This window comes from Centrocercus urophasianus, unplaced genomic scaffold (assembly GCF_019232065.1).
Source record: "Centrocercus urophasianus isolate 14NV4802_14NV808 unplaced genomic scaffold, USGS_Curo_1.0 seq_24, whole genome shotgun sequence".
NCBI lineage: Eukaryota > Metazoa > Chordata > Aves > Galliformes > Phasianidae > Centrocercus > Centrocercus urophasianus.
The window spans coordinates 11,240,025-11,266,128 of NW_024884800.1; the positions used below are offsets into that span (position 1 = coordinate 11,240,025).

Genomic DNA, 26,104 nt, shown 5'->3' on the forward strand with positions numbered 1-26,104 from the left:
AGGAGGCTTGGACCCATCAGCCCACCCATGACTGACTGGGACATCCACAAAGTTTTTCAGAGTTCCCAGACCTCCTCAGGTGCTCTAGGTGCTGTTGCACATCCTCCTAATGCCTCACTCCACAGAAGCACCCACCTTCTCCACAGCCCCCAACCACTTTCCTCGTGCCACAGGTCCCCTGTCCCATGGTCAACATTATCCCCTCCCTCTCCTACCCCAGTTATGACCTTATTTTGCAGACAGAAGACTTCAGAAAGGTAAATCTTAGGCTGTTCAGAAGTTGAAGCCAACAGCAAATGCTACCCTTTGCCAGCTATACAGTGAAGGAGTAGATCCCAATTCCCATGGGTCCTGGCATCAATTACAGCATAGAAAACAGTGGCTCCCCGGGCACTGCTTCCATTTCTGTCCGGGTAATGTGAAGCACAACTGCAGAGAAGTGACAACAGAAGGTCTGTGACTTGGTGTCCTGCTCTCACAATCCCTTCACCAGGATAATCTGAGGGTGATACTGAAGCCTGGAAACAAGAGAGGGAGGTGAAGAACTTGGAAAGAAAAACAGTGCCACACCTGGGGACTGTCTAAAAAAAGGATGTCAGACTCCTCAGCATCTTAATGGAGTTCCAGGTGGGGGAACCAAGACACTTAATGAAAGAGGAGGATTTCTCTGGAAAATCTGATTGAAACACAAGCCCTATGGAAAGCAATACAAAACTGTTGATTTTAATGTGGAATAAGGCTCATGATTCCACAAGTGTAGCCAGAAGGCAAACACAAAGATGTTGGATAAGACACATGAGGTCCAGCCAGAAACATTTTTTTATAGAGCTGTTTAGTTTAGCCTGTATGCACACAGGGTAAATATATATGAGTGTGTGCGTATGCCTACCAATACATATTTCTACTATATATGTACTTGTAGATGTTTGTGCAGGTGCATGCATGCAAAAGGCATGAGCTCAACAGCCCTGGCCGATGTGCAGCTGGCTGTTTGCATGTGTACAAAGGTGTATGTATACACACAGACTTAACACCAAAGGGGATTTTGCCTGCCTCTCCAGCCCAGGACTTCCTCATCCCTCCTCTCTCGTCTAAACCCTTGGGCAGGAGGATGCTCACATCCCTCAGGGCTGCTCCTTCTCCCGTTCCAGGGCAAAAGGTGGGGGAACTCCATGAGCCTTCTTGGACAGCAAAAACCCTCTCCCACCCTCCTTCTCTGCACAGCATTGCAACATCAGCTGGAAGAAGAGCTCAGCATTCCTCTGAAGTGTCAGCCTAGGCCACAGAATTGCGTTCCCAGCACTGCCTGGTGCTGCAGGTTATCGTCACACACCAGTCCTGCCCTGCTCGGACACCTGCTCTCCTAACCCAACCAAATAAAAAAGCCTTTTTTCTTTTATGAAGCTTATAAAACCAACACACACACACACGTGAGTAGCAGACAAAGGCAACAGAAGCACTACTTACAACAGGAGGGAAGAGAGACGCCATCTCCATGAGATAAAATTTTATTACAAAATATTAGATAGATTAATAGTTGTAGGGGCTGTGTAACAAACAAAAAGCATCACCGGAAAAAAAATAAACCTTCCACCCAAGTTTTCCAGGTCCAATTACTTTTCTCGCTATGCTCATTCTGGGCAGTGAATGATCACGTTCAGCCCACCCAGACATGCCAAGCAATGCAGTGCTTTCCTATTTACAGCTGTTGTGCTGCTATGATACAAGCTGCCAAAGCTGGGTTTGTTCTGCACAAAGCACAGGAAACCTTGCAGGAAGAGCCCCCTGGCTCCCAGACCTTCCCCAGTGTCTCCTTTCTGCCCTGGGAAGGGACAGGGTACAGAGAGACCTTCCTCCGGCTCAGTTCCCTATCTCTCCCCTGCTGTTGGCTTTGCTCCTTCAGCATCCCTCCCCTCCTGCCCCAGCTGATTCTAGGGCTCACAGGCAAAGCTGCCTTCAGCCACCAAACACACAGCTGGAGACAGAAATAAAGGAATAAAAGCTGAGATGCACTCTGGTTTTGCTGGGGATTCTTTCAGTATTGCCTTTCCACTGGTAAAATATCTGCATGGCAACATTTTGCACACAGACCAGAGGTGCAAAGATGGACTGGAGTGGGTTATTCATTATGGCACATCTTCTCCAGTCCCCCATAAAAATAATCTCAAATGCAACAAAAGTATAGATGTGTGTCTATGTGAGGATGAGCAGATGCATTTTTTTCTGTAGTGAAAAAAAAAAAAAAAAAGATAATCAGGTAAATTATTTCAAATTCCCCTAAGATTTAAAGCTGCCTGTTGCCTGGATCAGCATTTCTTGTTTGTCAGCATGTGGGTTTTGGGCCCCAGGAGATAGAAATGGAGGCAGCTGTCTGGAGGTTTCTGTCTCCAAAATAAAAGGGGGGAGCAATGAAGTCCCTCTGGGAGAGTGATGGGTGAGGGGTGAGTCCACCACCAGCCCCATGGCACATGCAGTGAGCTGGTCAATCCCGTGCCCTGTAGTTTAACTCACATGTTTAGGAGGTTCAGCCCTTTTTGCCCTGATCCTGTCCTGAGGGTCTCCAAAAGGAAGCAAGAGGAGAAACCAACAGCACCTGCCCCAGTATGTTGGCTTCTACCACTTGTACACACCAGACCTCAACACACGCAGAGATGCCACAGCCAAGAGGACGAAACGTGGATAAGTCCATTGGCCCCTGTAGCCACTGCTCCCCACCGAGCCATGATGGAAGAGCTAAAGTAAGGACATGAGGACGTGACCATGACCAGAGCTTGGAGCCGTCCATGGCTGCAGTTAGCAAAAGATCATTTATGCGCCTGAAGATGCTGCAGTTCAGTTCCTGGTGAGAAAATGCATCCATTCACACGTTCCTTAATTTTGTTCAAGGAAGAATGAAAGAGAAGCTGGGGTGCGGGGACATCAATATTCTGTTGAACGCACCAGGCCCATTATTTGTTCCTGATTTATTTATTACCTCCACAGCTGCCGGTTGAGCTGGCGTGGCCTGGTCCTTGTTCTGCCCACACCTAAGCCCTGGCAGGCTTTGAAGGGGAGCCAACGTGCCCTATGCGTCATGGCACTCGAGGAAGTGGGGGGTGGCACCTTGCAGAGCTTGGGGCAGGAAACCAGTGAGGTAGGTAACATGATCACATTCTGAACAGCAGGATTTATTGGAATTTGTTTTAAAGATGTTTCTTTGGTTCTTCTTCCCCTTTCTTTTGTCTAATGGTGGTGAAACAGCAACAGCCCAGACCCAGCGCGATGGGTGATGTCTGGTTCCTCATGCATGTGGTCAAGGCTTAAGCAGAACCTGCCCTTTGGAGAAAGGCATGGCATGTTCTGGGAAGCCAGAGCTCACAGGTAAGTTCCTTGCTGTCCCCAGCGTGGCTTTGAGACCCACTCTGGTCCCCTCAGATTCATCTGGAATCACATTTCATTTTGGAAGCAGAAATGCTACGGACGTAACCAGAAAATCTATCCAAGCAGGGCAAATGCCCTGGGTTCGACAGGATACAGCTTCTGCACTGTCCCTTCTGTGAGTATTTCATACTTTCTTCTATGCCCCTACAGAGACCGGGGCTGTCAACCCAAGCAGCCATAGGCTGCAATTCTTTCTCCATGTCATCAGTGCCAATCATGGCCATGAAATGGGGCAGTCCAAGAGGATTTCACAACAGATGGGACACCCTGATCCACCAGCCTTCCCAGCCATCCTTTGACTCCCCAAAGGCACAACCTTGAGAAGGGCAGAACATCCCCAAGAGCTCAAGACGCCAAGGAGAGCTGGTTCCAAGAGACAAATAAATAGCAGGTGTGCTGGAAGAAAGACCTTGCCACCCAAGACCCATAGCCCTGGTGTCAGAAGGAGCTTCGTGGCAAGATCAGTCTGTAATTATCATTCTTTTTTAATGGTATCTGTTTTAAAACCAGGAATGGTGGGGGAGGGATTCACCTTCTGTCCTGCCAGTTGATCAAAGCACAGGTTTGTTCCTATGTACAAGTGGAGGAGAGGTTCCCTCGAAGAAGAGTCCCAGCTGCCGTTGGAGACATAGCAATGGAGGTGGTCCCTAGTTCTGGTGCCGCTTCATGTGCAGTGCCAGGTGGTCAGAGCGAGAGAAGCACCGGCCACAGGCCAGGCACTTGAAGGGCTTGGCACCTGTGTGCTTGCGGTAGTGCCGGGTCAGCTCGTCAGAGCGGGCGAAGCGCCAGTCACAGCCATCCCAGGTGCACTTGTAGGGCTTTTCACCTGCAGGGAAGAGCCACAGGTCACCATCAGAATGCAGAGAGCAGCACGGCCACCTGCCTGCCCAGCTTGCCCTGCGCCCATCTCCTGCTCCAGTATGGCTAAAAGACACTTGGGGCTGCCCCACTTCAGGACCACAGTGATGATCTGCACTAATAAAGGTCACTGCCATGGGAGGTCAGTACCTCAAGCCCGTTGGATATCAGAGCATTTTTGTGCACAAATCTTCCAGAGCTCTTTTTTTTTTGACTAAAAAGCCAAAACTTGCTATTTTTGCTGCTAATTTGGGATAAGGGGAGCACCATGAGAAAGAAGAGGCTTCTCAGAGCCTTGCATCTTGGAAACCACCACCCAGTTTTCCCAGCCCTGCAGTAGCTGGACGTTGAGTTTTCCTGGGATCATCAGGCATGACATAATGCCTCCTCCCCCCATACACACCTTTTCCCCAACCGAAATCAATGGCGTTGTGCAACCCTCTGCCAGCTGGGAACCAGGCTGGAGAAGCCCGTGCCCGCCAGCAGTTCCTGGCCACCGCACTGAACCCTGGCTGCAGCCCTCTCCCTGCTTGGGTGTGGTGCTCTCAAATATTAGCCCTCACTCTTAACAGCCTGAACAAGCAGGCAGAGTTCAGGGAATGTGCTGACTTTCCCGACCTCAAATATTTACTGTTTCATCGGCCAATTGCTGAGCGCACCATCGCGGCATGAAGGCACGCACGCACGCAGCGTGCATGCATGGGCATGTGCACGGTGCTCCGGCACGCTCACCAGCAAACGGCCCGTTCCTCCCCCAGCCCTGCTGCCAGACGGGCTGCGGATTTGGCTGGGAAACAGAAAACACATGGCCGTAGCAAAAGGAGCAGCCTCCAGCACACACCAGACCAAATATTCTAGGGTTGAATGCACAGAGGTGTATCTGGAGGAGATGGGGCACTTATACGACATCCTGCTCCCCAAAAAGCTCCGCACGGTGTGTTTTAAAGGCAGCACTTGCAGTCATACTTGAGGGCAGGTGCAGGGGTCTGTCAGCAATCAGGCTGGCATGTGAAAGCGCGATTCGCACTGTGCAACCACAGACATTGTCCCAGGCAGGTGACCTGGCTGGGTCAACCCCACCAAGGCCCTATAGCTTCAAACAATACCAGGTTGAGCTCCAGAATGGAGGGAAAATGCTTTCCATTGTCCCGTGAGCTGGCTCCATCTCCCAGGACAGCACGGCAGGGCAAGCTCAAACAAAGGGCCCGAGCTGGCATTCCCAGCCCTGGGGGGCGGGGAGCGGATTGGTTATATATTTAATCTCACAATGGCACCCAGGAAATGAATGGTGTCTCCAGGAGATGAATACAGCCCAGCCCATGGCAACGGACAAACTGCAAGAAAAGACCTGAGTAATGGTGTGCTCCCACGCTCTTAACCCCTCCTGGCAGAAAGAACAGATCTCAAAAACTGAACGCACACACCCTGAGCTTGCCTGCATGTAGCCTTCAATTTTGGGTTCCCATTTTTGGGCAACCATTGGTAGCTCTCTTGTGGTTCAGGTCACTTCCTGGGCCCCCTGCCCTTTTCTCCTGCAGCAGGTGAGCTGGAAGATGGCAACCAAGCTTGGTTTCCTGCCTTGTTACTGGGAAACACGGAAAAATGACTGCACTTTATTGGGTTCAAAAACCACCCAAGTTTGCCTGGATACATCTTTATAGCGTGGTGTGTAGGGACAACGTGGGTCTCATATAAGCTGCATCCCTAAGTGGTGCTCCAAAAAGGAGAGGAAAAAGAGATTTAATTTTAGAGACAGACCCCTCATGTGGCCCCATGCACAGATCACCGTTGTGACCAAGGTTTATCGGTGCTGCGACAATGTCCTTCCTGCATGTCTGTGCCACCCCTTCCGTGTTGCTCCCTGCCCAGAAATACTGAACCTCATGCACAAAGAAAGTCTTCTGGCCAGCTTGTGGGAAGGGCTGATAAGGTGGAAAAGGAACAGAGCCAAGTGCAAGAGCTGATTCCCAGCCTCAGGATGGGTTTTGTTCGTTGTTCATAAAAAAGAAAAGTGAACTCTGGGCCAGCTTAATTGCTTTCAGTAAAGATCAGCCCTCCTATAAAAGAGATTTATGAGGGCACTGATGGTTCCTGGACTACCTGGTGATCTGATAAAGTTTCACGTATAATAAATACCTTAATGAGGAGACCTGTGCTTGAATGCATAAGTGAGCTGGGTCTGCTGCAGGCCAGCTGGCTGTGGTGGGAGCACGGGGACACCAGCCCTTGCCTCACCTCAGCACCCTCACCCTACAGCCAGAGGACGGCCACTAGGCAGCAAGCAGTCTCACAGAAGAGATGAGCTCACTATGAGCCCAGAAAATCCAGCCTGGGAGCTGTGGACACCTCTTCAGAGGTCAAAGATATGTACCACGTGCCAATAGGCAATTTTTCTGTTGGCTAGGCAGGATCTGAGCTGGCCAGGATTTGTGAGATCAGGAAGGAGGATCCTTCAAGCCACACGTGACAGAGGACTGGGAACACCTCCTCCTCCCAGCCCATTGGGAGAACCTCCTAGGAGTTTCCTGTGTCCTAGACTATCCCTCCAGAAGGCAAGTGAGCTGCATAAAGTTTTCAGAAACCAGTGCAACCATGGGGTTTTTGTTACCATTAGCATCTACAGGCTGTCCTGACAGCCACCCCAGCTCAGGGCTGGCAGGGTTTGCTGGCAGGATTTTGTGCTCTTACCTGTGTGAGTCCTTTGGTGTGCCTTCAGGTGGGAGCTCTTGGTATACACTTTTGTGCAACCTGTGAAAACAGCAAAGACAACCTCCCAGTGAAAAAGGGGCTCTTGTTGGAACAAACCTAGAACATTCATGTTTGGGATTAGGTACAGAGTGGGCCTTGAAAAGCACACCAGTAGCAGGATGCAAATAAGCCTGGACATCTCCATTTTGCTTCAGCAATATCTAAAGACATTGCTTGTTTCCCAGCACAGACAAACACTGACAACTCTCCATCTCTTGCTACACAACCGTGACAGTCATAGGCACTGTGCTGGGAACTACAGGGGATAAAGCCAGACCCCAGCTTTCAGAACTTCCCTGGCCTTCCAGACAGGATGGAAATATCAGATTCACCACCACAAGCTGCCAGCTGGGCTCCAGAGGCCACTGGTACCACTATGGTAAAGTGAGAGGGAAAGTGGGCTCTGCAACAGACTTAGCAGGCATGATGAGGCCGGTTCCCAAGAGGCACAAGGTGGGACGTTTTTCAGATTAGCACCACCAATCAGAGAAAGGCTCTCAGCAGAAACACTGTGATTTTGGCAAGAGTTTCAAAAACAAACATCGCTCAATGAATGACTGCCCATTCTACCTTTCACCTGGTCTGAAGAAGCTCCTCATGCTGCCTTTACGGCCCTGCTTCATTTAGTTTTGACAAGAATATTAAAATATAAATTTGAATTTTTATTACCCTTCCAATCAACATGGTCATATTTTTTCTTTCCATGTTTCCACATCAATAGGAAATGCACAAGGCAATAAAGCCTTGTGCTACTTCCCCCTCACTTGCAAAGTACAGTTTATTTTCCCAACGCTGGCATTGCCACCAATCTAACACCACACCTGCAGATACTGTTTGCCATCCTGGAGAGCCCACAGCAGCATCCCTCCCCACTGGACTTTGCAGACAGTAAGAACAGTCATCACTCCAAGTGAGATGGAGCCAAAAAAAGGCCTGAGCTCTTAGGAAGATTTCACTGAAGGCCCCCAGCAATGCACTGTATACCTCTTCCCACCAACAGTCTTTAAGCAGTTTTGGGTTAGACCTTCATTTTCCAAACCTTTCACATGCCAGCAGAACTCTCAGCAGCCCAGGTCCTTGAACACCACTGCTCGTAAAGGCTCTGGGGCATTACAGTTCCCAACCTCTGCTCCCTTTGTCGGAGACACACGCCTGTGCTCAGTCACAGCCTTCCAGCAGAGAGAGGACAGAGAAGCTGAGCACATCCCATGGAGCCCAGTTTAGCTAAAACTTTTTGGTTTTTCAGAAAAAGATGTCTCTAAAAGAAAGAGTGTTCATTCAGTTAAAGGAGAAGCTAGTACTTCTGGCTGGGTCTACCAGCTCCTGATCAGCAAGGACACATGAAAGCCACCACACCCTCCCAGTGGCAAAGCTCCTAACAATGAAAACCAAAATGACTGATCAACACTTTCAGTTCTGGCAGTTCCCTTTATTGTGATGGGCTGTCCCAAGTTCCCTGCAGCCCACAACCCCATTAGCCAAGCAGGAGGGCAAACAGCCAGTTTGCGCAGAGGAAAGCCCACCTGGACATCACCTTGCCCTTCCTCTATCCCTTCTCAGCTTCCAGGAAAAGCTAACATCTGGCAAAAGGCTGAACACTCAATAGAGGGAATGCCTTTTTTTTGTTCTTTTTTTTTTTTGCTGTGGCACAGTTTGTGGAAGTCACAGTATTTGCTTGCAACAGGTGCTTCAGAAAGTGAAGGCCAACCTCTGCATTTCAGCTCCTCTCTGTTTGCACTTTTGCCTTGATGGAAACAAGACTGAAACAGGCCAAGCTCTAAGCAGAAATGAGGTGAGCAAGTGCCTAGGGTATGAGCCTGGGAAACAAAATGATCTTTCTTCACCATCTGCAGGACCCTGCTTGGCCCCTTTTGCTAAAGAAGAGGTTAGGGTTGAGGATTCCCCATTCTTTCTCCCCCGTACTCTTGGAGCAGCCAGTCTGGCTTGTAGGAGAGCTGCACCTTGGTAATGTGTCCTGAAGGACATGACTCTGACCAACCTGACTGAAGCAGAGGAGCAGCCTCCATCCCAGAGCCAAGGTCCATCTACACCACCTCAGTCCTATCTCCCACAGCTGTGAGCAGGAGGCAGAAATTCAGCACACGCTGCTAATCACAAAAATGTGGTGGCAGCTTTCATCAAAACATCAGAATCATAGAATCACCTAGATGATTCTATCTCTAAGGCCACCGATGGGTATGATTCTTTTCTTTTTGCAAAGGAAGAGAATTTGGGTGCCATAAAGAGACTAAAAATGTTGCTTGTGGAAATCAGTAGATGGTTTGCTACATATCATGGGAGGATGGGAATGGAAAGTTAGACAGGAGGCATGTTTTTGCCCATGTAGAGTACAGTGGACTCCTAAGGCAGTTAGTTGGTTTTTGGGGGCATCCCCATGCTTCGATAGCACCCTCTGCCTCTCAGAGCCAGGCTTTCTACTGCCAGAGTTGGAAAACGGAATGGGCAGAGAAAATGCATCAATGGGAACAGAGAGAACCAGCCTCTTCTACTGCCTTGGTGGTGGGAGGACCTTGCTTCCCTGGGGCTTTCCACTCAGTACCATGTCACCTTTCTTCACACAGACAGAGTGATTCTTGGTCAATCTCCACGCAGCCTGCAGTCTCCCTGTGATCCCAAAACCAAGACAAAACAGTGAAAATACCTGGGTAATCACAATGGTGGATCCTCCTTTTCTCCAGCTCAGGGTTGTTGCGTCTGTTATATTTGAGGGTCTGCATGACAGTGTGCCCTTGGCAGAGGGTCCCAAGGCTGCTGGGGACTGGAGGGACCTGGGATGACTGGACCAGCTTCAGTCCAAAAGTAGCTTCATAGGATGGTGGGGGAGAGATGGTGTTGATGAGCTCTGGTTGATTTTCTGGGCTGCCAGGCTGCGAGTTGGGGGGTGAAGGTGGCAGGTTCACCCCTGGCACAGAATAGAACTGCCCTGAGATGTTGAAGTTTTCCTGTCCTTGGGAGACATGTGGGTACTGCTTAACTGGCCCTCCAGCCTGGACATGTCTGTGAAGCACACTGGACATGGCGTTACCTGTGGACATGGTGACACCACTGAGGCTGTTGATGGCTGTGGTGCTGTTTGAGGAGGGTGTCAGGTTGGTAAGATCAGCATTGCCATTGCCAAGAGGCATCTGGTAAAACTGGGCTTGCTGTGAACTGCTGGATAGCGAGATATCAGAAGGCATCTCCTGCTTGATGAAGATGTTGTTGACTGCCACTGACTGGGGCATGCTAAAGACACTGGTGAAGTCAGGCAGGGTCTGCGTGGAGCCTGATGTGGAAGAGCAGGGCTGGGAGAAGCTGGTGCCAGGTTCCGTCTTGATCTGCGTGAATGGCGTCATGGGTTTGGGGGATCGGTAAAGTCCAGTCCGTAAGTGCGTGGTGTCGGGCAGGATGACATTGATGTTCACGCTGTAAGGCGTGGAAGTGGGTTTCTCCGTCGAGAAAAACTCATCTACCACTGAGGCACTCTCCCGGCGGTATTTCTTGTCTGGTATCATGGGGATGGGTGGCATCTGGTTGGAGAGGTACTTATCCATTTCAGAACGTCCCTGGGGTGAAAAATACAGGAAACAGAATTTGTGAAGAGCAAGCTTTACAGGAGTTCAGTGTTCAACGTGTACTAGAGGGGAACCAGGGGAGCTACAAGCCCACGTATCAGGTGTTGCAGCAATCAGCTTCGCTCTCTGACTCCCAGAGATGATGTCACCCTGTCCTCTGTCCCACTTCCCTCCTACCTACCTGCAGTGGTACCAAAGGCTGAGCAAGGCCAAGGGTGCCATCGTGAAAGAAGTTGATGTTGATAATGATGAGGCTGGAGATATTCAAAACCTGCCTGGACACTTTCCTATATAACCTACTCCGAGTAACTTGCTTTAGCAGGGTGGCTGAACTAGAAGATCTCCAGAGGTCCCTTCCAACCCCTACTTTTCTGTGATTCTGTGATTTAGCACAGTTCTTTGGTCCCACAAATGACAGCATCAAGTACTAGACATGGGATAAAACATGGAGCTCTGCCCAAGTCAGCCTGGATGTGTTTGGAGTAGCTCACCCTAGACACGTTGACTCCAGCCTGCTTTAAACTCAGCAACCGGAGACATCCTTATTTTACTCTAGGGTGGACAATTTTGAGAAAATTAATTGAGACAATTAATCGAGAGCAATTTTGGCAGCAGCGCTAGAAACCTAAGAGATATTGGCAGAAATTTCATGTGACCGTGAGCCTAAAATGGAAACTGCCAGGCATGCTGTTGCTGCCTTCTCTTGGTAAAATGACTCAGCCCTTGGCCAACCTCTGGTCGAGTTGTACAACCCTGGATTACCAGGCTATCATAACCTATAGCTCAGCCACTGCTTGTCAGAGTTCATGCCTGATGCAGCATCCCACTGGATCCAGGCCCAATAATTCTGCAACCTGACGGAGCAACCCACTAGGAAACTCATCCCCTGGCATTTGATGACTCAACTTTCTGCTCTTTGTGGTTAAATACACAAGCACTAATGCTCTTCTATAAAGCTACAGCCTTTAATTATGTGGTTATCCCTGTGTCAAGCTGATTGCAAAGCCCTCATAGACTCATTGATATGTAGAGGAGCTGGCAAAACTGCAGGGCTTCCCTGGCAGAGCCTACAATGCACTTGAGGAGTGCAGGCTGCTCCCATCCCACACCCATTATGCTTGAGCCGAGGGCTGTGCCGCTGTGAACTATGCCACCAGGCCAAAGTCATCTCTGCTGTAAGTTCATTGCTTTTATCAAAGCTGGACAGGATCCAAGGTACTTTCCTCGCCCTTTCCAGTGAAACACATCACCTGTGCTTCCAGAGAATTCAAAGAGCCTTTGCACCTCTGCAAGTCACAATGGCAATGCACGACTAAGCTGGCTTCCACCCAAACACAAGTACATGCCACCAATACATCCTCTTCTGCATGAGTGGAAGCTCAGAGCAGAGGACCCATCCTTGGGCGCTGTTCCAAAATCCTGGCCCCTTCTCTGCCCCCCCGCAGCACCCAGTATGGGAGAGCCACGCCACACAGAGAGCTGAGCCCTGGGTGCTGCTTGTGCGCCCACCCTGGCACCAAACTGGACCCCTGGGTGGGACCGGAGGCTCCAGATGCCGCACATACCTGAGCGATGAAACGGCCCCACTTGCTGGGGGAGTGAAGCAGGGGGAAGGCGCTGGATGCCTTTTACTTCTGCCCTTCCCTTATCTCCGGTATTTGAGTTTCTCACCTTCAGTTCCCAGGAAAGGTCTCCCCCCCACACTCAAATAAGTTCTTATGCAGCGGGTGGCCAGGCAGGTATATTCGGTGGAGAAAGGGCTCTAAGTTTGGATCCCAGGCTGCATTGTCACTAAGAGACCATCCATCTGTCCAACTGCTGTCACTGCCTTCCCCTGCCCAGTGTCTCCCATCCCTCTCTCCTCACCTCTACCTGCAGATCAAGATGTGCTTGGTCCCACTCCATGGAGTCTCATAAATCCACTTCTGATCCTAGGCAGCCCCAGGGGAAAGCTAGGGCACAACTTCTCAGAAGAGCAGAGCAATCGTCTTTGACAGGACAGGGAAGACTTTCAGCCCTGTCCTTGTCTGCAGAATCACTGCAGGGGTGGAGGTCCCACCCTACTGGAACTTAGATCATCACTATGATGCCGGTGATGCTCTAGAACATGCAGGACCCCAGAGGTGTCCTCAGAAGAGCCGCTTGATTTGTTTGTGGCCCAGGAAAACCTAGCAACACCAGGCAGCTCCTTGCTTGCTGGGCATTGAGCAAATACTTAACACCAAACCATTCACCTAAGCACCTCCCACCTAACACTTTACCCCAAAACCACCCTTCATTCCACAGCTGACACAAGAGCTGGGATGACTACATGCAGGGATGCCTTCCTGTCATGCCTGGGTGGGATCCAATTCAAGACTCCCAAATGCAGGTGTCTCCTTCTAGATGCTGCTTACACCGCTTTTCACAATGGGGGAGACAGCCTCACTGTCACCCAGATGGCTAGCACGGACAGAGGCACCATAGGCAGGAGGAATGCACCCCTGCAAGTGGCAGGACCTCAAGGAAGGAGTAGGGAGGTGCCACCACGTCCTTACCACTTTGTTCTGAATAGGCTGCTGGATGGCCTGCACTGGGGTGGAGGATCTCTTACAGGTACCTTTTACAAACAGGGGCAGAAACAAGCAGAGAGAGAAAGAAGGAAAGCTCTTCACCTCGAGAGTGAGTGGCATCCGCTGTTCCATCCTCATGGGGTGCAGCTGTGGAACAGACAGGGCTGTGTTAGTGGAAAGGTCCTCCTGAAGCCAGCCCACCTCCCGCACCTCTGCATATTGCACCCTTGCAGCCCCAGCCAGCACGCCCAGGACATGCATTTCAGAGGCTGATGGAGAAACAAGCAGGGCTGCAGGGACAATGAGTAGAAACCTGCCTCCTAAACTGTTCTCTCTAGTATCCTATTTCCATTGGGGTTTCACCAGTGGTTCTCTTTAGAGGTTACCCAGAGCTGGGGAGCCATCCTGAGCAGCTGGGAGAACTGCCATTTTCCTCCAGCCTGGAGGTGGGAACACAGCCATGATACTGCCCTCCCTCTATTCACCAACAGCAATGTTTTTTTGGCTTGCTTTCCTCCTCAGAATCACAGGCAAGGGGAGGAGGGGCAAACCTGGTTCCCAGCTCATGCAATCACGCTCTGTTTTTGTCTTAATCCTCGCCAAGGGGTGGAGAGGGCCCTGACACTGTGTGTGCGGGATCAACAACAGCCTACAGCCCACTTTCACTCCACACCCTTCTCTGGCAGCTGCTGCTGCCTCTCAGTGTGCCATGCTTCTCCTCCACTAGCATTCACCCTAACCACCAGGTTTCTCCAGGATTGTGGTAAAGCCTCATCTCCTCACCATAGGAGCATAGGTGGACGTTTAATAGGCTGGACAGGCACAGCAGCAAGGGATGGAAACCAGAATAGGCTTCACTCTGTCTCAAAGCAATCCCGCAAAACCAACTCAACTAAGTTTTCCCACCTGTGAGGTGTACATATTCTGACAGCTGCATCCAAATGGAAGATGTTTCTTGCAGGTTGATGACAGACCACAAAACCACGTGGCCTTGATAGGACAGGTGCTAAAAGAGCTGGGGACATAAGATCTGCCACCGCTGGAGGGTTGCTGGTCCCACGGGCTGACTGGAAGCATGAACAGATGCTTCATGGTGAAGCCTCTGGGATAGAGCTATGATGGTTTTTGGGGATTTGCGTCCCATCACCTGCAAGAAACAGCTTCAATACCACATGCACAGTTCAGCCAAGCTCCTGGGAGGGCAGCTGAGGACTCTGCAGTGGCTCACATGAGGCAGGAATGACCAGAAATACTCAGCCTGTTCCATCCTCCCCATCTGACAGGCACGGGCAGAAAATTGACTATTTTCTTGCCTCTTTGAGAACTAAGCCAATCACACAGCCACAGCTCTCAGTGCACCTCAATACTGCAAGAGCCATCCCGCTCTGGCTCTATGGAGAAAGACCACGGAGAAAGACTACACAGGGCCTTCCAGATGAAGGCCCAGCAACTTTTTGGAGGGCTCAGTGATCCAGTTTCCCTTGTAAGCATTAGTAATGGCATTGCTGCAGATGAGGATGAGACACAGGGTCAGGAGACGGGCATGCCCCAGGCTTCACTGACTGCACTGACAACGGTGCCAGGAGTCATGGGTCACTAGCTCCAGCAAAACCCAAGCCAAGGCGAAACAGAGCCAAAGCAGACATCAACAAAACCTCCATGCTTCAGAGGCATCTCCTCCAAACCGAGATTTTCAGTTTGGCCAGGAAGGGAATAGTTTTCAGTGCAATAAAAATGCTGAATTTCTGCATTTTCCCCTCAAAGTCACAGTATCTATTTCTGACCATATAGGCTGGTCTTTTCGACCTGCCAGCGGAAAGAAAGCAAAAACCCATGCAGGCAGAGGGAAGGGGCTCCCCACTCTTCTTCTCTCCCTCAAATGGATGTTCCTGCGGCCAGCAAACAGACCCAAGTCCTCCCACTCTGCCAACCACCGACTTCCAAAAGCCCTGCAGGAGTCTCCTGCCTTGGAGATCCCCATCTCTCATCTCAATCCCATCTGAAGCAGGCTGAGTAGTTATCAGGACACTGATCAATAAACGCAGAGCCCCAGACAAACATTTCTTGGCAGGACACACAAAAATGGGAGCTTGAGCCAACCAGGCCGTTTTGCCAGCGATTAACCAGGAGCATCGTTAAAAAGGTGCGAGGCACAGCCAGCTGACCAGGCAGGAGGTGAGACATGTCTTTCCCATGATTAAATGCTTTCTAATCTGAAGTTGATAAATAACAAACTGCCATAGAAACATCAAATGTGGTCACCACAGAGGAACAAGGAGAGAAATCGATGTTTGCTAAACAGGCAACGAGCTCATGAAGTTGGCAGAGAAAGCAGCTGGGGGGGAGGGGAGGAGGGAAGAAGCAAAGAGTTCCTTCATTTTTCGGCACCCTCCAGCCCTCTTGGCCTCAGCCCCCTCCTGCTCTGCAAAGTGACGACCCTGAACCCCTTGCCCACTCCCCAACTGGGGGGGGACCTCCCCAAGCATTCATGGGACAAGGGCAACGATGGCCAGGCTGTGGGATTATGTAGTGCAGTTTGTTTCTCCTGCCTGCACCTGCATGAAACTCCAACCTCCAAGGGAATCGGCAAACAATGGGGAGGATAATCATCAATCAAAAGCCATGGCAAGTACCTGGCAGTGCCCCTTTAAAGGGATACGTTATAAATAGACCGTATTTATATACAGATTTGGTTCAATATCAGCATTTATTGTCTCCCTAGTTAAATATTGACTTGGGTAAATATTTGTTTCTCTGATCATTTGGTTTTGATATTGACCTCGATCAACGTTATTTTCTGTTTGTTCCTCAAGTCTTCTGGAACTCTCTGCAAAACAGGATTAGTAGAGAAAGCCCCAGGACTCTTCCTTTCAAGTTCACAGGGCCTAATGCCTAGCTGCTGCAAACAGCCCAGCACGACTGCAGGCAGCAAAGCCAAACCCTGGTCATAGGTAAGTGGGTGCCACAGGTGGGCTCCTCTGATTGCTCCATCCCAAAAAGGTGACGAGCAACTCCCAGAGGTAGCACTGCCCCTAGAGCATTCAGCATTAGGTGCAATGGGGCAAGATTCATCTTCACAAGCTTGGGCCACTTGGAAAGCGAGCATCTAAGCTGAAGTCTCTGTGCAAGCTCTTTCTGGAGCCCGTGGAGATGGCTGCCAGAGGTGATCTGCCCCACCAGCTTCCAATTTTGAAATTTCACACCTTTCCATTTGCAAGAGCACCACTGTGAGCACGACGAGGCCACAGGGATGCACCCTTTTCCCAGATTTTGGAGCTGGAGCTCAGCCACGCTGCCCTGGAGGGTTATTCCGGAGCTCTGTTCTGCCCTTGCAGTTGAACTACCTGAGTTAATTATCACCTCTTGGAACCGAGGGATTTTCTTAAGCCCAAGATTTGCCATCGAGGCAGATGTGGCCAGATGGCCTCCGGCTGAGCCAATAGGCAGCAGTGCTTCCAGCAAGCTTGCTGACTCTGTTTGCTATTCCTTTCTTCCAACGACTGATAAGGACTCGCTGAAAGGCAGTCTACCTTGGTTATTTATCACAGAGACCATGCCACCACAGTCAGTGATCCCAAAGGCCAGAGAAAGCAGAACACCGTCATCTAGCTCCAAGGTCAAGTACCCAGAAGAGGGCCAGTTTGGAGCAGCCAAGCTTCAGGGGGCTTTAAGAACACGAGCAGAAATCTTTCCAAACACAATGGCTTAAATTAAGTGAAAAATATCTACGGTCGACCTTAGAGGAAGCTCTGGCCCTGCTGCACCATCTCTAGGCCTTACTGAACACCACAGCAACCTGGTCCACCTAGCCTTAGACAGATCTAGGTTGGGATGAGAGGTCTCACATCAGTAGTAGAGTAACCCCACGCTGATTTTCCCTTTCCCAGACCTACCAAGCACAAAACAATTGCCTGTATGGAGCCTGAGAGTGGGTAGGAAAGAGGGGCAGCTCCCTCCTCACCCACTGCTCCCTACTCTGCCCTGTCAGGACAGCCCTCTGAAACAGTGTCTTCATGGGAGGGGATGACATGAGGACACCTTCTTGAAAAGTGAGTCATGCCTTTGTATGCAGTTTTCTCTTTCCAAAGCTCAGCAGAGTCTGGGGCCAAGCCCATCAAAGCCAACTGGAGGTTTTCCATCAACCTAAGTGGGCACACATTGCTGGAGGCTGCACTGGATAGACTTTGGTATGGATGCTTTTCTGGAAAGATCAATGATACAGTGCTATTTCAAATCCTGGAAGATCAGCCCCAGGCAAAACACGCAGTTCAAATGTTCCCCCAATTAAGGCATACAACCAAAAGTTGACCTCCAAGAGCCACACAGCCCCTGCTGCTCTCTTCAGCTAGAAGCTGGCCCACCTGCAGCACCATTTCTCCATCCTGGTTGCAGACTCTGTTCCAGCACTTCCTCTCCTCCAAATCTGACTAGATGGAAGCACTCAAATGTTCCTAAAAATTGGCCCAGACAAATTTATCCACCCATTTCTAGCTACTGCATGGCTAGGGGGCACTAGGCTAGTTCAGGACCAGCAGGTCCTGAACCAATGATGGGAGAGGCTGTTAGTGCTCACAGGGAACTTCCTCCAGCCAGATTATGGGTGGGATTCATTCCACCTCACTCAAACCATCAGAAAGCTCATACTCATCACCCAGCCTCTTCCAATCAGAAGAAAAGATGCACATTCCCAGGGCAAGGTCTGACAAAGGCAGAATGAGTCATCTGCTGCTTGCTGAGGCTTGTGAAGTCCTCCTGGCAATCAGCAAGTGATAAGACAGGCCAAAAAGCTTGTTCTTCCTCGTACAATGAGCGAAGCAGACCCAATACCCCATGCACGTCTGGGAGAAGCAAGGTCAGGTTTCATGTGCAGACAGAAATCCCACCATCTCTGCAGCTTTCAACTTCCTCGCCAAACCAGTTAGCAAAACAAAACAAACCCTAAGGCATGTAGAAACATTGTATTCGAGTGAGTAGGTCTTTGGGCCAACTTTTTTCTGGGCTTGCACAGCACCTAGCGTGTCACAAGGCCAAGTAAACACTGCCAGTATCATCACAGCAGACTGAGGGGACACTTAGGGCAGTCCTTTCTGGTGTGCACACTGCCCTACACATTTCGTGGCATCCGTGCTGCCAGCAGGGTCCTCAAGCAGCAATCCTCAGAGAGTGTCCTCCAGCTTCCTTCCCTCAGAATAAACCCTCTTCTTCCACATTTTCCACGCATAGAAACGAATAGCCAATTGCTCTAATTAAGGGAGACTGATCAGGGCACAGGCTGACAGGCCACATGGAGAAGGGTGCTGAGCCCTGGAGAAGCTCCAGCAGGAGCGTTTCATAGAATGGGGCTTGCCAGGCCCTGGAAAACATGAGGTGATATCCCAGAGATGACATCAAACAGCCAGTCAAGCTAATGATCAAGTTCTCCCAAAAGGATGATGCAGAGCCACCAAAATACCAAACACTGAAGATGCTCACAATGAAACGCTCTGTACTGAAGTAACAACAGATGGACAGTCAGAAAGGAGTGACTGAATTTTTCCATTTCGTTTAACAGATTTGAGTCATTTCCATCCTATTAGTGAACACCATCAAACCTTGCATTCTTTGCAGGGGTTTTCAGTGAAAGCATTAACCCACCCCTCCCTTTGCTTAGCTCCCTCTGCTAGCAAAAAAAACTGATGTACAGGCAAGGATGCTAAGAAGGGCTGGGCTGGCTGGTGAACAGGCATCTGCATTTTTGTGAAACAAATCGCCTCAGATATGACAGGGGTGATAGTGGATGGACAACAGACTACACTCCTTCAAGAAAGAAGGAGCCACGTTGTTGGAGGCTGGAGGATCTGACCTGGCTCTAATGAGACCGATCTCTTGCCATTCTCCTGCTAGTACTGGAAATACTACAAGGAGCAAGGTCATTAAATACATCTGAATACTTGCAAATCCTGTCCTTGGTGGAAATTCGAAGGTCTCTCATCACATTAAAAAAAAAATTAAAGAATAATTTTCAAAGAATTCTCCAAGCATTTCTGAACTTAATGAAAGAATCTTTGTTTGAGTTTCAATCTAAGCTTGGAGGGGCTGAGCCTCTTTGATGTGGGAAACAGCCCATGGGGTTTTTTTGAGAGTTTTCATGCTAGCTCAAGTTCTGAGAACATCTGAATTGTAAACACTGGTTATCCAATCCCCAAACACCAACAGTACCCTGTGACTCACCCAATTCACCAATGGAGCACAAGGAAAGCAAATATTCTAATCAAGGGGCTCAGCTAACAAGACGGTGGTAAGTGCGATTATTTGCAGTGGATGGGTTAGATAAAGGAGCTCACTGGACCAGGGAACAAAGTAGCGTAGGTAGCTGACCAAACAGGTTTGTGAGAGGAAACTTGGTAGTGGATGATGCACCGGTCAAAAATGAGCTGCCCTAAACTTTCGTGAGTAATTCCAACCTACGTGTGCCTCCCACAGCCATTCAGGAAGAGTGATAAAGGGAAATCCGTTGCATTTATTACGAGTCGGAGTCCCCTGCTCGCTCCCTCCCTCCCCTACCCGCCTTTTCAGTGGTCAGAGACAAGCAAACACGTTTTCCCGGCTGATTTGCAACCTCCCTCATTCCGGGAAACAGCAGGAGGGAAGACAGCAGCACACCTGCAGCCCCCCTGGCTGCATCCCCTCCTGCAGCCGCCCGCCGAGCGCAGCGTCCCGGCCGAACAATCGCCCTTTGTGCCACGTGCACAAAGCCACTGTGCTCCCACAGCTCAAAATTCAGCCAAGCTGCTTCGTCCCACACCTCACCACCAGGGAGTCTATGCGCCTGGAGGATGCAGCAAAATTAAACCGTAGTGGTAATGGCTAAGCTGAGCCCACCACCAACCCGACAGGTCTCCTTGTGGGGACGTGGGGATGAGCCCATCCTCTTTGCAGACGCCAGCTCAGTTCCCTGCAGCCCTGCAGACACCTGCCAGGCACAGAGACCACCAGACGTGCAGACCTGCAGGCTGGTCCTGGAGGCTGTTGGGCTCCAGTTGATCCCAACACGATGACTCCACTCCCCTCTAAGCACCCATCACCCCAGTTCCAAGCATGCTGTGCAGGGCGCTGGGTCACTGAAGAACAGGAAAGCACATCCCTGGTCCTCACAAGACCCACTAGAAAAAAGGGAGGCAATCAAAGAATATCCCAAAGTTGAAGGGGACTCACAGTAACCATTGAGTCCAACCCCTCACTCCACACAGAACCACCCAATACCCAAACCCAATTTGGAGTTTGAGAGTGATGTTCCTTGAACTCCGGCCGTGCCCACTGCCCTGAGGATGTTCCATGCCATTGTCCTCTGGGGCAGACCCATTCCCTGACCCCCTGCCCTTCCCCTCATGCAGCTCCATCCCGTTTCCTCAGGCCCCACTGCTGTCACAGACAGCAAAGCTCAGCGCTGCCCTCTGCTCTACTCCTCTGGTCTGGACCCAACAGACCCAGGGACCGTCACACACCATGCCCTCCAGGCCCTTCCTCATCTCTGTAGCCCTCCTTTAGATGCTCTCTGATAGTTTTATGTGCTTCTTATCTTGTGGCACTCAAACCACAAGACACCAGTGCAGAGCAAAGCGGGACAATCCCTTCCTTCGCCTGGTGGCAGTGCTGCCTCTGTACAACCCAGGGCACGGTTGGCCGTGTTAACAGCCAGGGCATGCAGTCATGGCAGGAGACAGGCTGTGTTTTCTCTGTTCTCCCTTCACAACCACTTCTACATTGGGGCCTGACCTCACCCAGTGTTGCAGCAGGCCCAAGTGATCCTCCAGCACCAGCTCTGCAAGATCTGCAACCAGTGTGACCCTTTGAATCACCACAGCCATCCTCAAATCCTACAACAGGACTCCTCTATCAGGCCCCATTCTCCCCTGTTTTAGCAATCCAGCCATAGTGATGAGCCCCTGCAGCACCTTGTGCTGCTCACCAGCTGCAGGAAAGCACACTAGGAGCCAGCTCCTGTCCCACATGCTTGGCAGGGACCAAGGGACACACCACCACCATCATGCTCCTGGCCATACAGAACCATCCCCAGGGTCACAGAGACCTGTTCTCATGACTTCCACCAGCTCTCACAGGAGTGCAGAGGGTTTGCACCACATAAGACAACACTTGCACCCAAGGAAGGCAGGTGGAAAGCCGTGGGTGGCTCCAAGAGGCTCAGGGCACTCAGCAGCAAGGTCACTCAGCTGCCCAGAGAGCAAACCCAGCTCAGAGGGATGCAGCCCCCTCTCTGGCAGCAGCCAGCCGTGGGGGTGCTGCAGTGGGAAAGTCTCCTTCTCCCCTGGAACACCTCCCCGAATGCACCTTGGGTTTGTTTATTTTCCTTCTCTCTCTCCCTTCTAGTACCAGCCTCTTGAGATTTAAAGGGAAAAATTCTTTTTGGTCAATCCAGTCGAAACTGGAATGGGAAAACATTTCTATCTCCTTTCTTTTCGCTTTGTAATTTGGGTCATAGTAGCTGGCAAGGCTGAGAAAAGGGCCAAAACAAGTGCAAACTCCATGAATGCCCGATCTCCTCCCAACACGGATCAAATAATGTTTCCACCAGCAAAGAGCTGCCCCCCTCCCCTTGTTAGAGCAGCGACTTGTGGAGTGGGGAAGAGGACTGAGATAAGGAGACTGTGGTGGGCAGGCTCCGGGGGGGCACTGGGACATGCTGTGGGGCCAGAGCAGTGATGGGTCACAGCCTTGTCCAGCAGCACCGATAGCCAGCCCCGTCCTGGCAAGCCATGGCAGAGGGCAGAGCGGGACGAGGTGCCCCCATGGGGCAGCCATGGGGCTGGGAGCCGCCCTCCCGCCACCTCGCGGGGCCCCGCTCACAGCAGCACTGGGAACACGGGGATCATCAGCCATGGCCCCACTCGCCCCGTGTGTCTGGGGAAAGAGGCCGGAACAGCAGCTCCCACTTGATTCCCATTGGGAAGGACGGCCTTGTGGCAGGGAGAAGCCCTGGCACCCTAAATCCTGGTCTTTATCCCCAGAATGCGTGGGGGGAAAACAGTGGGCTGGGCAATTTTCAGGTGCATTCTTTTCCTTCCATGAGGCAGAAATAAGATTAATAATCATAAAAATGCTCCCCTTGCACCATGCAATCCCAGTGTCTGTGGTGTCCCCAAAGACGCGGGGCCCTGGGTGCTCCCTGCAGCGAGCAAAACCCATTCCAGGAGCAGAGCTCTGCCCCAAAACTCCAAAACAGAAGCACAGAGAAATGCAAAGAAGGGAAGGAGAAAAATATGAAACCAAACACGGCCGGGAGAAAGAGCCACAGAGGGGAAAGGATGAGCGGGCAAAGCGGTTGAGGTGCCAAAAAGCAAGAGAAAAAGCAGAATGAAACCACATATAAATTGAACAAAACAGAATTAAAGCAAATGCACGCAGCTATCGGTCTTCAGCTGGAGGCTGTAGCAGCCTTCCGGCGGCCTCCACCTTACCTGTGCCAGGTCAGGAGGGTTGTCCGGGGCCCTAGCAGGCGGTTTGATGTCCTCAAAGACGGAGGTGTCCTCGCCAGGCTCCCCCGACATGGTGACGGGCTTCAGCGGGGTGAACGCTGAGGAGTCGTCGGGGAGCGGGGCGCGCAGCACCAGCCCGCTGCTCATCCCTGTGTGCACCCACTGCCAGGGACGGAGCTGGGGGAGAGGGAAACGGAGAGAAGAAAAGGGGTGGATGGGAAATGGGGGAAAGGTGGGAAGGGGGGAAGAGGAAAGGGGAGAAAAGGGCCGCGGAAGGGAAAGAAAGCCATAAAAGGGGAAAAGGCGGAAAAAAAAAAAAGATGAAAAGGGAGAAAAAGGGAGAGAAAGGGGGGAAATGATAAAAAGCGGGGAAACAAAGGGAAAATATATATAACGATAGAACAATACAAAAGGAAAAGAAAGGTAAGAAAAAAAAATAAATAAAAGGGGGAAGAAATGGGGAATAGTACAATTTTTTTTTTTAAAAAAAAAAGGGGGTTGGGAATAGAAGGCGAAAAAAAAAAGGGAAGGAAGGGTGGGGAAGGAGAAGACGCCGGCAGTGCGGCCCCGGAGCTGGCTGGGAGCCGGGTGCCGGGGAAGGCTTTACCTGGGCTCGGAGGAGGATCGCCGACCTGCAGCGCGGTGAGGCCGGGCCGGGCCGGGCCGGGCCAATCAGGCCCCGCCGCGGCCCCGCTGCCGGCCCCGGGCGGATAAAAGCGGCCTTGGGGCGCGCCCCGCTCCGCTCGGTCCCGCGGGGACCCGGCACGGGACGGCGGCCGCGGGGTGGGCCGGTCGGGGTGCGCTGTGCCCGGGGGGCTCCGCGTGGGGCGGGGGTCCTCCTTCCTCAGCGCTCGGCTGCGGAGAGGGAAAGCGAGTGGGTGAGGGGGGAAGGAGCTCACTTCATTTTTCCCTCGTTTTGTTCGAAGTTTTAAACGACTTCTTGAAAAAGTTTTAGAAGCGCTAGCGTGAGGGCACAGAGGTTTCCTCCTGAGCTCTGATGGACAGACCAAGCAATCACACCCAGGATTTTTTGCAATGATGCCTTGTTCGGTTTGGGTTGGTGTTTTATGTTTTGGGTTTTTTTTGCAGCTGTGCCCAGTTCACGTTTTTCTTTTTGTGAATTCCTTTTTCTTTTGCAATTACGACCAGGTTGTTTTTCGAGGGCAAAGGAAAAAAAAAAATATGTATCAGGAGTGCCCAAACCTTGAACAAGCAGGAATACAGATTGCCTCTCTAGCCAAAAAAACCCCCAACCCATTTCCCCCGCAGCCCCGTTTCCCCAGCAGGCAGAGCTCTGCCCTTGCAGTATGAAGGCTCCTGCCCCTTCTCCCAGGCGCGGAGATCTGGTGCACAGCCCTACCCGGGGGCTGAGCATCCCTGAACTGCAGCTGAGGGCAGCACCCACCTCTCACACTGTCCCCAGTCCTCCCCAAATTCACCTCCCATTGGGCGCAGCTGTTCTTGCACAGAGGCTGTGGGGAGCCCCATGCAGGAGGATCCCCTGGGTTCCTTTTTGCCACCAGCAGCAGACAAAGCTCTGCAGGGCTGCCGGCTCCCCCGCTGAAACCCAAAACCACCTCTCCTGCCTTCTCCTTTCTCCTGCAGCCATCGAACCTTTCCAGGGAGCCCTTCAAAGCAGGCGGTTGCCCCTCCTCTTGCTAAACCAGTCCGGTGAGTGTGGGCAGGAGGCCCCCGGCCCCCCAGAACCACGAACCAAGATGACCCCACAGCACTGGGCAACCCCACAGCCTGGGGGAGAAACGGGGCAAGGTCCCTATATGGGGTCAACCACTCACCCCCCACCTGGAAGATCAATGCCTGGAAGATTCCTATTGGGAAGAGCTACGGTGAAGCCAACCTGAGGTCTAGATCCCTGCTGCGGTCCAGGCAGGTTCTGCAGGTGCCATGGTCGCCTCAGCACAGTGTTAGAAGGACCGTGGATCAGGATTGCTGTCTCAAAGAGGAAGCAGAAGGCATAGGGACGGGTCTGGGGTCACTGAGCTCGGCTGGGACCCGTTTCTTGCCCAAGGAACAAGTCAACCTGAACGTCTCTGGGGCTCACCTTGCCCTTGGCCTGGACATGTAGAGCTGGGGACCAGAGAGGGCTACTGGCTGGCTGCGAGGAGGCGTTGTGGCTTCCAGACACATGGGGAAGTCATTTGTGAACATGGCCAGGCTGAGATGTTTACCTGCAGCCTCCAGAGCACATCTTGGAGGCCTTTCGGGTCCATAAGCCTCTCAGAGGAGGTCGTGAGGTGTGTGTTCCCATGCACCGGGCACAGGAGAGGGCCAGAAGCTTCCATAGAGACTCAGCAGGTCAAGATGGCCACCAGGCAGGTCCATGGGGACAGGGCAGGCCTGATGTCAGCCCAAAGGTTGGGATCCATGGCCAGCATGCCACAACATGGCTCAGGAAGGTGAGGGAGCACCAGGAGAGCCCAGGGCTCAGGAGAGTGGGCAGAGGTCCCTGGTGAGGATACTCAGAGCAATTAAAGGTGATTAGTGCCCTGAGGGCACAGGGGATAGGGTTGACAGAGACAGAGGATCTCAAGGGAGGAGGTGGGAGCCCAGCAGGACCCAGGCACCTTCCTCAAGCACAGGGCCATGCCCAGCCTGCAGTGGGAACTGACAGAGCTGTGATGGGCAGCAGAGACAGGCAGTGTGGGGATATGCACGTTGTGTCCTTCGTGTCTCTGTCATTGGTGCAGTCAATTTCTGCTCCACATATCAGCTCTCCTCTTGATGCACCTGGAGACAACATGGGTTGCAGCTAAAGCACCCAATTTAGGTTTTTGTTTTCTCCTTTTTTAGACCTCTTGCTTTTCAATAAAACCTCAGAAGAGGAACTCGGGAGCCCTGCAAAGGAGATGGTGAAGCCCAGCCATGTTCGTCCCCAGTGCTCAACCTGCCGCTGCTGCAGCACAGACACACACCACCAGGCTCCTCTGCTTCCAATGTTATTCCCCTGTAGAAAAACGTCAAATGGTTTTGTACAAATATCACAGCTCAGGAGTTTTAAATCCCATGGTTTAAAAAAAAAAAAAAAAGCCGAAGAAATGTCCCCACTCCCTCACCCCAAAAGGTTCCACCACCATCCCACCCATCCTGGGCACATTTGCAGGACAGACCTTTGCTGTGGGCCATTAGTGGTGCTGGCCCCCAAGCATTGTCCTTAGCTCCTGATCCGGGGCTGCATGGGTCTCCCCAAGGCTGCAGGAAAGGATGTAGGGCTGTTTCCCACCACCAAGCATTCAGATCAGATGGAGAGTGCTGCTCTGGGATAGGGAATGTGATGGGGACACACAGACACACATACATACAGAGGAAAAGCCCCTAGGAGAGCCATGGACCGGAAGGGCTCTGCCTCCTCCCGAAGCTTTAGAGGAACTTTTTGAAGCTCCTCCCTTCAAGCGGCCCTGATGGTCACTGTCCCCTCACTGACCCTCCCCCCCCCCCCCACAGCCCTCTGCCCTCCCAG

At 51.5% G+C, this 26,104-nt stretch overlaps 1 protein-coding gene across 2 annotated transcripts; it reads right to left on the reverse strand.

The window, feature by feature from the left end:
* Positions 1–1,492: 1,492 nt before the first annotated feature.
* Positions 1,493–22,876, reverse strand: LOC122163584 (Krueppel-like factor 5). Of its 2 annotated transcripts, XM_042824899.1 has the most exons (5): positions 22,609–22,876; positions 13,256–13,300; positions 9,689–10,592; positions 6,967–7,026; positions 1,493–4,246 (listed from the first exon to the last, which is right to left on the reverse strand). In XM_042824899.1, the coding sequence occupies exons 1-5, from the start codon at positions 22,771–22,773 to the stop codon at positions 4,068–4,070; spliced, it is 1,353 nt and encodes a 450-aa protein (XP_042680833.1). In that variant the 5' UTR covers positions 22,774–22,876; the 3' UTR covers positions 1,493–4,067. The 2 variants fall into 2 exon arrangements, with proteins under 2 accessions (XP_042680833.1, XP_042680834.1); XM_042824900.1 differs by lacking the exon at positions 13,256–13,300.
* Positions 22,877–26,104: the final 3,228 nt, after the last annotated feature.

What these genes read in the sequence shown, in the direction of transcription:
- LOC122163584 (XM_042824899.1), bottom strand. Translation starts at nt 22,773, where the DNA reads ATGAGCAGCGGGCTGGTGCTGCGCGCCCCGCTCCCCGACGACTCCTCA. An exon ending in GGATGCCACTCACTCTCGAG is followed by an intron (nt 10,593 to 13,255) that starts GTGAAGAGCTTT and finishes TTTTCACCCCAG; the next exon opens with GGACGTTCTGAAATGGATAA. An exon ending in ACACCAAAGGACTCACACAG is followed by an intron (nt 4,247 to 6,966) that starts GTAAGAGCACAA and finishes TCTTCCCTGCAG; the next exon opens with GTGAAAAGCCCTACAAGTGC.